We start from the raw sequence: 13,812 nt of genomic DNA, 5'->3' as shown, positions 1-13,812 counted from the left end.
TCCGGGCTTCGAGGGGGTGGATTTTGAGACCGAAGGAATGAGGCACATAATGTATATTCATTCTATAACTTGGTTTCTCAGAGGCGCGAGCGCGTGCGTGTGTGTCTGTGTGTGTGTATTAGGCAGGAGACAGGGATGGCTTTTAAATTAACTTAGCACGTAGTGTTCCGAAAACGCTGGCAGTAACTAAGAAGCAAACAAGTAAAAAAAATAAGGGTATGACACTTTTAGTAACCCTAGAAAAGAACGGTGGGTGGAAGAGACAGTAATTGCTAAGCGTGGCAGTATTTTGTGCTCACCTAAATTCTCTACTTCTGTATGTGATTTTATCATTATTAATTTTATATCTTCAAACAAATATTCGGGGATGTATTGTCCTGGAAAGCTGGGTCTTAATTTAGATCTTAATCCAGAACTCTGTTGTCTTATACGGTAGCCGTTAGTTATATGTGGCTATTTAATTTAAATTAAATAAAAAATCCAGTTCCTCAGTCGCACTAGCTGCATTTCAAGTGGTCAGAAGCCCCTAAGGTCTGTGCCCTAATGGAGAGTGTGTGTGCCCTAATGGAGAGCGCAAATACAGAGCATTTTCACAGAACATTTCCATCATCAGGGAAAGTTCTGTTGGGTAGTGCTGCTGTAGACAGGTAAAGCTAAAATAGGGCTAGATGTGTCTCTTATACCATGAAACAGTATTAGTTTATTGTTTTTGAAATCGATGCTTTAAAATGATATAGTTACAAACTTTGTGCCATGTGTTAAATGATGATTAAGATACATGTAGTTTTTTTCTCTTGTTCTTATTAACTGGCCTAATTGACTGCTGATAACTATGGAAAAACTAGTTGTTAGATTTAAGATAAGATACTCAGTTAATGCTCTCTTGCTCAGTTTGGGAAAACAGCATGACATTACTGATGGCAACTTGCAGAGATTTGAGGAACAGCTACTGTGTGCATCTATGATGATGATGATGATGATGATGATGATGATGATAATGATAACTAACCTTTATTGAGCACCTACTAAATGTTTATAAAGTGTGACAGCCAGAATACAATACAGGTCTAAAAAGTGCTAAATACACTTAGACTAATACCTCCTTTTGTTTTGACATCATCCATTTCCTAATGTAGCCTGAGATTCCATTAGCTTTTTGGACAGTGATATAGTGTTGATTTATGAAGAGTATGAAGTGCTTTAAAAACCCAGGTCCTTTAGAGAAGAATAAGGTAAATGCATCAAAAGTGTTTGAGGCCAGATTTCCTAGGTTTGAATCCTGATTCTGCACTTTTTAGCTATGAAATCTCTGGCCAAATGCAGCTACCTCAACTATAAAATAGGAAAAATAATTTATAGGATATCAGTGAGAACTAAATACGTGAATACCTAATGAGTAACAGTTCCTTATCTTTCTGATGACCTTTTTTATTATCAGGCTCAATTTGTGGACTTTTCTCCTCCAACTTTACTCCCTTAATCTCCTTCAGTCTTGTAGTTTTACATTCTACCTATACTCTAATGACCTTCAACATTTGTGTATCTAGCCTAGATAGAGCCCCAGAACTTTAGACTACCTATTGCATGCACAATATTTCCTTTTGGATACTTAATAGATATCTCAGACATAAAACCTCTGGATCTTTGCTTTTTAAATCTGGTCTTCCTCTAGTGTTCCTTATCTCAGTTAATGGAAATTCTTTTTTAGTTGCTCAAGTTAGAAATCTTGAAGTTATCTTTTAGTAACCTCTCTTTCACACCTCATACCTCCATCAATAAATGAAGTTGCTTCCCCTTCTAAATCGTTCTGGAAGTGATCAGATGAATCAGTTTAAAAGTAAGTCCAGTTATGCCACACCACTGCTCAAAACTCTCCAGTAGCTTCCCCTGTCACTCAGAGTAAAAACCAGAGAATTATTGATGGTTCCAAGGGCTCTTAGTCCTCACCTTTTCCCACTCTGTTGCTTTTCTGATGGTCTCCTTTTTCAGTTCTACTCTGCCCTAGCAACTTTCTTCCTATTTCTCATGGTAGACACCCTTTACCTCAGAAGCTTTAACACATACTGTCTGGAACAATCTTCCTGCAGTTATCTGTAGGATTCATTACCTCACCTGTTTTGAGTCTGCTTAAAAGTTGCCTTCACAGTGATGCCTTTTCTGACCACCCTATTTAGTAATCACATGACCACAGGATCCCTGTCAGCTTTTCTCTTTTATTTTTACCCATTTCATTTACTGTATTATTCATTTTGGTTTTTGTCTGTCTTCCAGCACTACAATGTAAGTTTCATGTCCATTGTTTTCACTAATACATCTATGATGCTTAGTGACTGGCATGTAGTGGGTGTTCAGTAGGTAACTTGTTGAATGAGTGAATGAATATATGCAAATTGCTTTAAGCAGTGCACAAAGTGCTTGATAAATCTTGCTATTGTTATATGAAATGCTTTTGGCTCAGATTTTCTCATCTGTGTCTTTGTACTTGATTTTTATGAGCCTCATGTTTATCCATGTGAAATTTACCGTTAGATACAGCTCAACTATTTGTGTTACCAGTTTTTTTATAGAACCATTATTCTGGTTTGTATCCTATATAGATTAAATAAGCATACTTCCTATATCTTTATTCTTAATTTGGATAAATACTGAGCAGAATTGGGCCAACAGAACTTTGTAGAGTACCATTAGAAGCTTTACCTCATGTTAACACCGATTTATTCTTTGGTATCAATTAGATCTGGTTGTCCATGTAATTTTAAATTTGAATTACCATTACTTTCTTGATGTTGCTTTTGCAATCATTTTGTTGTTGTGTGTCCTTTTTTATTCTATACTTGTTATTTTCTCATTTGAATTAACAGGCAAGCTGAGAACACAGTAATTCATGTTTCTTTAGGTACTTTGATTTTTTTTTTATCCATCAGTAATGATTTTGGAGGGGAGAATCAGGATTTTTTTAAATAGGCATGTTCCAATTTTCTTGAGTTATCTTGCTTTTAAAAGCCTCAGGATATAAAATTATACTTATTTCTCTTTTTTTAAATAGAAGCTTATAATTTGATGAATTTTGACAAATGTTACAATTATGTAACCAATGCCACAGTCATGTTATACAACATCTCCATCACCCTAAGAAGTACCCTTGTGCCCCACTTCTGTCTCTTTTCTTAGCCCCAGGCAACCACTGATCTGCTTTTTTTCACTATAGTTTTACCTCTTCTAGATTTTCATTAATTTGGAATCATAGTATGTAGTCTTGTGTCCAGCTTCTTTCACTTAGTATATAATGCTTTTGAAGTTCATTTTTACTGTTGCCTGTATCAGTGGTATGTTCCTTTTTATTACTAAGTAGTTTTCTGTGTATGGATATACAATTTATTTACTCATTTCACACTTGGTGAACGTTTGGGTCATTTCCAATTTTACCTTGAAAAAAATTTTGTTCTCCTAAAGGCTAGGATATATAGAAGACTGTGCCCTAAGTGTATGTCTTGGTGAGTGATGACTCACTTCTCCTTTATCACACCTTTACTGCTCACACTGTTGCCAGACTCAAACACTCCTGAAACCTGATATGTGGGTTTTTTCCCCATACCAGGTGATGCTCTGCGACACCAGCTGGATATCCTAGAACTCAATTCTGACAGTATCTACCTGGGGTTATTGTCACATTTCACAAGTTAAGGGCTCAGGCCCACTAGACTGCACCCCCCCACTTCAGATGCCAGTCACAAGTCCCAGGTTGTCACCTGTGCTGCTGCTGACTGGCTATAAATTGGGATTGCCATGATACCCTCCTTGGGTTCAGTTAATCTGCAAGTGTGGCTCATAGAACTTAGGGAAACAGTGTACTTACTTTACCCACTTACTATGAAAGGATATGATAAAGGATACAGATGAACATCTAGATGGAAGAGATGCATAGGGTATGTGGGAAGGGGTGTGGACCTTCCAAAGACCTCTCTCAGTGCACCACTCTCCTAGCACCTGTGTGTTCACCAACCTAGAAGTTACCTGAACCCATGATTTGGGGATTTTTATGGAGGCTTCATTGCATAGTTACAATCAATCATTAACTTCCATTTCCAGCCTCTCTTTGGAGAATGGAGAGTGGGACCGAAAGTTTCAAACTTCTAATCGTGTCTTGGTCTTTCTGGTTGACCAGTTCCTATCCTGGAGCCCAACAAGAGTCACCTCATTCGAACAAAGATGTTCCTGTCACCCAGGAAATTTCAAGGGTTTTAGGAGCTCTGTGCCAGGAACCAGGAGCAGATATAAATATATGTATTCTGTTATTTTGCACTTGATCCTGTGCCCTGGGGCTTCCTGTGCTCTTGTCAGGCAGCCTTCTTAGGCTGGATCCTGTTATGGTCCTTCTAGCTTGCTTACTTGGGATGTCTACTTTATGCTCAGCAAAGATGCTCCTTTCCCCTGTTTTTGATGGAAGTACAGCTCATATCCAATATAGTTATCCTTGCTTTGCTGTAAGAATAATCCACCTTACTTGAAATTTAATCATGAATGTTTCCAAACTGTTGGAGACACATGCATATCAAGTTTTCCCAAGAATCTTTTGTACCTTTACTTTAGTAGCAGTCTGGGGTGGGCCTCTGAGTTTTGCAGGTCCGCAAGATCTGCCTGTGAAATAAGCACCCCTTAATCTCTCCAAGAGATTTTTTTGCCACTTGCCTCACTGGTGATGAGAAGCATCATGCCCCCTACAAGCATTCCTTGCTACAAGCAAGTAAGTGTGTTACATTCCCAATTGGGATGAAAATTCTCAAAAGAAAACACTCTTTCTGCAGTCTTTAGCCTTTTCTGTAGATAGGCCCTGGGTAATAGCTGGAGTTGCAGAACCAGTTTTGGCCACCTGTTAACAAGTCCTATGGGGATGTTTTGTGTCTCTTTTTAGAATATGGTAGTATTTATCCACTATTTCGAGATCTGGGTTTTGATATAACAGTAACAATACTATTTTTATATTTTAGTGTGCATAGTTCCTTAGTATAAGCATTTTCCCCCTCTGGTCGTGTAACCTGGGGCTAATCAAAGAAAATACCAAGTTTTTAGATTACCTCCTATGTGGTACACACTAAACTGAGAATTGTAGAATCTTGAGTTCATTTTGGCTCATAAACCAAATAACTATAATAGAAATAACTAGTTTCTAGACCTCAGTTTCCTTAGCTATAAAAAGGATTTAGATGAGCCCTTTGAGATCTAAGTTCCTGTTTTAATTTTATATCACAAATCTGAATGTGCAAAGGGCAGTAGCAGAATCCATAAAAAGTTAAACGATACCCTTCTGGAAGTAAATATTTTTTAACATATTTGACAAACTATTAATATTAATGAGATTATGAACTGTTAAAAAGGACTTGAGCATTCAATTGGGAGAATTAAAGGACACGAATAGAGAATTAACAAAAGGAAAAAAATGAAAATTGTCAATAAAGATAGAAAAATATTCAACCAGCTTAGGAAGCAAAACATGCAAATTAAATCAAAAGTAAGGTATTTTATCATAGTAGTGAAGATTTATTAAAAAATTAATGCTAATAGCCAGTGTGGATAATATGGGTAAATTCTTGTATACTTCCAGTGAGAGTGGAAATTGATATTAATCTTTTTGATGGGAAGTCTAAAAATTATGATGCAAATCTGTATTTATTGATACTGAACCATGCCTGTAATATATTAAGTGAAAACTGTATGTATAAGCTTGTTGAGGGAGAAGTAAGAATGCTGTCTTATATACATATTTACAAATGTTTATGTATACTAAAGAAAACTGAAATGCTAGACTCCCAGAATTTTAGTAATGATTATTTCTAATTGGTGGTTTTATGGATGGTTTTTCTGTCTTCCTTATACCTTTGTATATAGACTAAATTTTTATAGTGAGTATTACTTTCATTACTTTTAGAAAAATATGTGCATTGTTAAAAATTAAGTTTATTTAAGGTTATACATTGAAAAGTAAGTCTCCTTTTCATCCCAATCTCTCCAGTCTCCCATTTCTCTTCCCCAAGGCTACCACTGTTGCTGATTTATGTGTTCTTTCAGAGACGTTCTGTGCTGATGCAAACTTTTTTAAGATTTATTTCTTTATTTGAGAGAGTGAGAGAGCGTGCACCCTAGAGTGTGCGAGTACAGACGTGCCCACTTGCGGGTGGGGGTGGGGGGGTAAGGATAGAGGGAGAGGGTGGAGCCTGATTCGGGGCTGATCTCAGGACTCTGAGATCATGACCTGAGTGGAATCAAGAGTCAGACCCTCAACTGACTGAGCCACCCTACTGCCCCGCAAACCCTTTTTTTTTTTTTTTTTTAAACCACAAATGGTAGCATAGCTTACTGGGGTTTTTTAGCACTTGTTTTACAATGCCTATGAGTACTCATTAGGCCTGCTTCATTCTTCTGAAACAAATAAATAGCTTTATACATGCTTATTTATTTATGCATATATATATATCACTGAGATAAATTCCTAGAAGTGGAATCACTAGGTCAAAAGAGAAATACATTTAAAATTGTTCAACATAGATAAAGGAAAATCACGACTCTGTTTCTCTTTATCTCACACCCTGTATCCAGTCAATCAGCAAATGCTGTTGACTCGATTTTCAAAATATATTCAGGGTCTGACCACTTCTTATCACCTTCATTTCTACTACCACTGTTTTCAAGCCACCTTCTCTCGTTAGGATTATTCTTCAGGAACCTCCTGCTGGTCTCCCTGTTTCAACTCCTGACCCTTCAACGTAGGAGCAAGAGTAATCCTTTTAAAACATAAATTATATCAGCCCTCTGCTTCGAGCAAAGGCCAAAGTCCTCACACCTTCCCCTCTCCCCAACAATCTGACCTTGGCGATCATTTTCTTTCCTTTTTTTTTTTAAAGATTGTATTTATTTGACAGAGCGAGCAAGTGAGCACCAGCACAAGCAGGGGGAAAGGGAGAGGGAGACTGAGAAGCAGGCTCCCTGCTGAGCCAAGAGCCTGATGCCCGGGCTCCAGCCAGGACCCTGGGATCATGACCTCAGCTGTAGGCAGACGCCTAAGCGACTGAGCCACCCAGGCGCCCCCACTTTCTTTTTGTTCCCACTACTGGAGCTGCTCTAGTCTCATTGCTGTATCTTGGCTATACCACACATGCTTCCGCATCAGGGCTGTTTGCAGTTGCAATTCCTTATGCCTGAAATATCATGACTGACTCCCTTGGTTCCTTTGGGTACTTCTCAACTATCATCTTACTGGAGACCACGCTGGGTTTCAAATAATAATCTTCCATCCTCTCCAAAACCTTGTATTCCTTATGCCCTGCTTTTTAAAAATTATATTCCATTGCACTTAACTACCATCTTAATATTTTGTGCTGTCTGACTACTAGCCACTTGTGGCTATTGACCACTTGAAATGCTAGTCTAATCAAGGAATTAAATTTTTAATTATATTTAACTTTAAATCTAAAAACTGATAGTTCCTAGAAAACTTTTAAGTATATTTGAACAACTTGGATATGTGAATCTACTTTTTCAGCTGTAAATTCTATGAAATCTAAATTCAGATCCAGTATTTCCAGTGAAAATTTAGCATTCAAACTGAGATGTGCTATGTGTAAACACACACTGGATTTCAAAGACTTAGTAAGAAAAAGAAATGTCATAATCTCTCATTGTTTTTTTATACTGGTTACATGTTTAAATTATATTTTAGATATATTAGGCTCAATAAAATATATTATTCAAGGTAGTTTCACCTGTTAACTTCTTACTTTTTTAAATATAGCTACTAGAAAATTTTATGTGTAGATCATGTTATATTTCTGTTGGACAGTGTTGCTGTTTATGGAGTTGTCTGTAGTGTATCTCTGTACTAGAGTGTAAGCTCTCTGGGGGCAGGGCTTTAGTTTGTTTTGATCCATACCCAATCAGTAGGTATCCAGTAAATCTCATAGAATAAATTAATAAATTTGAATGAATTTCCCTCTTTTTAAAAATAGCTACTGTGAATAAAAAATAAAAAGGAAAACAACTTATATGCATATCATAGAACCTATACAAAAAGTTATTAATATATATAGAATGCTTATAATAAATAAGATCCAAATAAAAAAGGGCCAAAGGTGTGAACAGACTCAAATAGAAATCCAGGTGGCTAACAAATATATAAATAAAATTCCAACTTCATTCAAATTTTCAGTAAATCCAAATTAGAATAAACTATCCTTTGCGTAAGAAATTGAACGGAGATAAAAGAATTATACATACCTCTTTGGAAGATAGCATTGTCGTCTGTATAACTAATCTTAAATTATGAATATTCTTTGACCCAGTGTTTCCATATCCAGGAATTCATTTTTATTTATTTTTAAAAGATGTTATTTATTTATTCATTCACTTATTTATTTATTTAGTGAGCTGTGGGAGGGCCAGAGGGAGAGGGAGAGAGAGAATCTCAAGCAGGCTCCATGCCCAGCATAGAGCCTGTGCGGGGCTTGATCTCATGACCCTGAGATCATGACCTGAACCGAAATCAAGAGTCGATGCTTAACCGACTGAACCACCCAGACACCCCATATCCAATAATTTATTTTTATTGATGTAATCACAGATGTATAAAAAGATTTTTCTAGAACGTTCTTTGCAGCTTTGCATAGTTGACCCTTGAACAAAGCAGGGGTTAGGGCCACTGACTTCCCACCCAGATGAAAATCTACATATAACTTTTGATTCCCCAAAAACTTAACTACTAATATCCTACTGTTAAATGGAAGCCTTTCTGATAAGTAAACAGTTGATTAACACATATTTTGTATGTTATATGTATCACATACTGTATTCTTACAATGAAGTAACATTTTTCTTTAGAAAATGTTACTATGAGGGCACCGGACTGGCTTAGTTTGGTGGAGCATGGGACCCTTGATCTCAGGATTGTGGGTTCGAGCCCCGCATTGGGTGTAAAGATTACTTAAAAATCTTAAAAAAATGTTAAGAAAATCATAAGAGAAAATACATTTACAGTATTATGCTGTATTTATAGGAAAGAACTCACTTGTAAGTGACTTGCACAGTTCAAACCCATGTTGTTCAAGGGTTAACTGTAATACCAAAATTAAAATCAAACTTAGCATTCAGGTTGTTAGAGTAATCCAAAAAGGGAGGGTTCAGGATAGCAGCTTTAATGGAAAAATATTTTAAAGTTCTGGATTGGTCAAAAAGTCTGTTTAATAAACCAATTTTTATTTTCAGTTAATGTGTTAGAAATAGGAGATTGTATGTATATTAAATAAAATTTATTTAAAAATATAATCCTTTTAAATTAAGTTTTATTTTTAAAATTTCTATTGTGCTATTTAGGTATATCTCATAACCTTGTCTTTTGATGGATTTTAGGTTTAAACTAAAATTATTTGTTTAAAATCTTATGATCAGAAAGTAATGATGGATTTATAGTTTTCATTTCTAGTACATTAACTATTAGTCATATAACACCCAAATTTCCTCCACAATAAAAATGGGAAACTATTTTGTGGAAATAATTTTATATAAATGTGTATTTAATGCTTGTTTCATCTTTCTTACCTTTCAGAATTACCATGAAATTATGACTCGTCATCCTGAGAATTATCAGTGGGAAAACTGGAGTCTAGAAAATGTTGCCACCATTTTAGCCCACCGGTTCCCCAATAGTTATATTTGGGTGATAAAGTGTTCCCGAATGCATTTGCACAAATTCAGCTGCTATGACAATTTTGTGAAAAGTAATATGTTTGGTGCTCCAGAACACAATACTGACTTTGGAGCTTTTAAACACCTTTATATGTTACTAGTTAATGCTTTTAACTTAAGTCAGAACAGTTTGTTATCAAAGAAGAATGTGAAAGATTTGAATAAGGACTCCAAAGCATCTAATTGTAGATCCAGTTCTTCTCACACTCCTAATGGTTGCCAGGGAGAAAAAGAGAGGACCTGTGAAAAATCCCATGAGTCCACCATGAGTTTTTACCCACCATCACTAAATGGTGCTTCTTTTACTTTGATTGGATTCAGTAAAGGTTGTGTTGTTTTGAATCAATTGCTTTTTGAATTAAAAGAAGCCAAGAAAGACAAGAACATAGATGCTTTTATCAAAAGCATAAGAACAATGTACTGGCTGGATGGCGGTCATTCTGGAGGAAGCAATACTTGGGTTACTTATCCAGAAATCTTGAAAGAATTTGCACAAACAGGGATTATTGTTCATACCCATGTAACACCTTACCAAGTATGTGATCCAATGAGATCTTGGATTGGAAAGGAGCACAAGAAATTTGTTCAGATTCTTGGAGATTTTGGTATGCAGGTGACTAGCCAAATTCATTTTGCAAAGGAAGCTCCTTCCATAGAGAATCACTTCAGGGTTCATGAAGTATTTTGAGACTATGAGAATATTAATGTACTTGTTCAGTGGAAGAGCAGAAGCACTTTGAGTGTTATAAATTCAGATAATGAGATGTAATTCATAGATGCATTGTCAGTTTTTGGGGGGGCGGGGGGAGGAAGCACACATTCCTAAAATGAGTGTAATGTGCAATAGTATTCCTTGCTTGTGAATGTGAACAGTTTTTACTTTGGATTGGGTTAGAATTAGTTCATTTGAAAAGTAAAAGATGGTTTGTGATAATCCTACAAGGAGATACAAGACCCTTAAGAATGAAAGTTATGAAATAGTCCTTATAATAGGAAATGAAAATTTTTATTGTTGGGGATAGTTTATTTTCTGAGTATTGTTTGGAACTAATTTTGGTGACACTAACAGTAATTAGCTATTTGGCACTCAAAACTCCATTTCTCTTCAAATAAAGCAAAGGCACACTGATGTTTTCCATAATTTTGGAATTGCCTCTTAATGTTTTGTAAACTCATAATCATTCTTTAATGTGCCACCAGTGTTTTTTTCTTAAGAGTCAAAATATATTTTTTTCCAAATTTCCAAGAACATGCAGTAGTGTACATTTGTTTTTTAAAATCAGTACACTTAAGCACCATGGCTTAATTTTTAATTGATGACTTTTAGATCAGATATTTTGGAGTTTCTTGACTCTTGGCCAAAAACCAGTTCTTTTGGAAAATTGTTTTAAATTGAACGTAATTAGGTATATTGGGTAAAAGTATGCTACACATTTTTATCATATTGGTCTTCAGAAAGAGATCAACTTAGGTGAAATAAATGTGTAGCACTCTATTTGTTACTGCCGTATTGAAAAGGAGACAGAGTCTATAGATCTAAGGCAGTGTTTCTCCAGAAGCATGATTTTGTCTGCCAAAAGAAAGCAGCTCTCTTTGGCCAAATGCAAAATTATATTGCTATAAGAAAAGTTACAGGGAAAGTTTGAAGACACAAATGATTTAATTTTGGCTCAAAAACTGAATTTGCTTAACACTGCTACATAATTTGGGTGAGGTTTCCTTCTGCTTGTTTTTCTTGACCTAGATAAATACATTTTGAGAAACCAAGATCTAATGAATGTCAACCAACATTGATAGCTGTGTAATTACAATAAAAGGTGAACACTTTTTTTATTGTTTATTAATAATTAGCTTTTGCAGGTCATGAAATAATTAAGCAGGGAAGTAACATGGCTGCTTTCAGGCTGAAAAAAAAAAAAGACACTGAAGCTTAATACCTTAATAACCCAGAGGACCTAAATTTATAAAATACAGAATTAAAATGTTAATCTCTTGGTTTCTTCCCAGAATTATATTTTAATGACTCTATAATACATTCCATATATTCAGATTTATAAGACTTCTTACTCACCAAATGCTTAAAAATAACATCCCTTAATTCTATAAAGTACAGAATAGTATCTCAATTTTTTTTAAGGACAAGTTCGTTTATATTGCTTCAGTTTCTTTAAATACCTGTTTCTTTTGAGACCAAAAATTCCCAACAAGGAGACAAGTCCTGATTTTAGCATTTTATTACCTAATCTTAAAGTACCATGATTGGATGGCTTCTTTCAATGTTTAATAATCCTTGGTTAAATTAATGTGTATCTAATGTTAAGCAGCCAAGGTAGTGAATGCACTAATGAGAGGAGGAAGAAAGGCACTTATTTTTACAGAATTAACTAAAATGGAAAAAGTAGGACCTTTTGCAGAAGGATTCATTTAAAAAATCTGAGATATTTAAAAATCTGGGTTCTTTAGCTATCTAGTCATGGGACTGCTTATTTATAATTGTTGTATGTATGTTCAATGGATATTAAGAATAACTCACTGGACACTTGGAGCTGCCACTGCAGCAAAATGAGAGTGTTGAAAGTAGAAATATTTTCTTGAATGAAAATATATTCCAGTTGATCCATATTCAAATATTTTAAGACTTCAAATCTGTCTTCTCTACATTTGTTTAAAACTATTGTAAATGTTAGTGTATCCTTTTGGACTGTGCCTTTGTGTTTGTGTCATGAGAGTCAACTGAGAAGTCATACAGATAATGTGAAAGTTGTTACCGCCACAGCATGAATGTACAGTTGTATTAAATTTAATCCAGAGACGTCTGTTTGATGTACTTTATGTCACCAGGTTTGTTAAAACTTGAGATTGTTACGTGGAAGGAAGAAGCTATTTCTTTCCACTTTGCCAGTTTAGGTTTGTATATGTTTTCATTAACCCTCCATGTTTTTTCATATGAGCAACTTTGAACCTTTCCTTGTAAAAATACATTTCTTCTCACCTTTAAATTGCCCCACAAAAATCTGCTTTATTTCCATTTCTTCTGTTAAATTTCTTGGAGAAAAAAATCGCTCAAAAGTAAGTTTTTCTTTTTATGTGCTAATCATTTCAGGTATCTCTTCCTTTTGCTATCATTACAAGACTTAGTTAGAATATGGTGTGATCTGTTTTTCATTTCATTCATGTAATATCTAAGCACCCACCAAGGGAAGAAAGATCTAGGCACAGACAAAACAGTCCCAAGCATTTGAGTATAGAAATGTGTAATAGTCTAAGGCAGAATAGAGGTAGAATTCTTAAAAGAACTATTCTGTCATACTTCATTTAAGGGCCTTTAAGAGAAACATGTTTTAGAGGATAGGATATATATGTAGATAGACCTCATCTGTAAATTCAGGTTGGTCTTTACAAAGGCAGAGAGGCCTAGCAGCTCTTAGTGGTAGAGACAGGCAGTTACTTAGGATGGTCATTTTAGTATCCCACTTAATGGAACTTTAAAAAAATAGAATACAACTTAGGTGTACTTAAAACACCCAAGTAGTTATGGACTGTATGCTTCAAATAAGACTTTAAGGTAATACCAGGGATATGTGGGTGACTGCCAATATACATTAGTTCCTCCTCACTACATGTGTTTTTTTTAGCACCGGAGGAAGGAGTCACGGCAGCCCAGTTCCAACTCCATCCAGACCTGCATTCCAGCTTCCTGCATGTTTTTTTTTTTTCCTTGTCAACTTAGATGTCTGTTGGCAACTTGAGATAGGTGAGAGAAAAGCCTCCCTATTAAGGTTCTTTCCAAATGTTCACATAGCTGCTGTTCAAAAGGATGGAAAGATACAAAATAAGCCTTGTTGACTTTATTTCCCTTTTTAAAAATATTTTGAGGGGCACCTGGGTGGCTCAGTTGGTTAAGCGACTGCCTTCAGCTCAGGTCTTGATCCTGGAGGAGTCCCGCATTTGGCTCCCAGCTCAGCGTGGAGTCTGCTCCCTCTGACCCTCTCCTCTCTCATGCTCTCTCTCAAAAAAAAAAAAAAAAAATTTTGAGTGACAAGTTTTAAATTAATTACTGAATAAATAGAATTCCAATGT

The 13,812-nt window shown here is 35.6% G+C and overlaps 1 protein-coding gene across 1 annotated transcript in view; it reads left to right on the top strand.

Moving 5' to 3' along the window:
* CUNH2orf69 (chromosome unknown C2orf69 homolog) overlaps positions 1–13,613 on the top strand; it is a 14,599-nt gene extending 986 nt beyond the window's left edge. The window contains exon 2 of the mRNA XM_008687542.2: positions 9,593–13,613. Within this exon, the coding sequence (XP_008685764.2) occupies positions 9,593–10,420 (828 nt within the window). The 3' untranslated portion in view covers positions 10,421–13,613. The remainder of the gene's footprint in view (positions 1–9,592) is intronic.
* Positions 13,614–13,812: the final 199 nt, after the last annotated feature.

Source organism: Ursus maritimus, unplaced genomic scaffold (assembly GCF_017311325.1).
Source record: "Ursus maritimus isolate PB19 unplaced genomic scaffold, ASM1731132v1 scaffold_1, whole genome shotgun sequence".
In the NCBI taxonomy this organism is placed as follows: Eukaryota; Metazoa; Chordata; class Mammalia; order Carnivora; family Ursidae; genus Ursus; species Ursus maritimus.
This window is presented reverse-complemented; position numbering and strand designations above follow the sequence as displayed.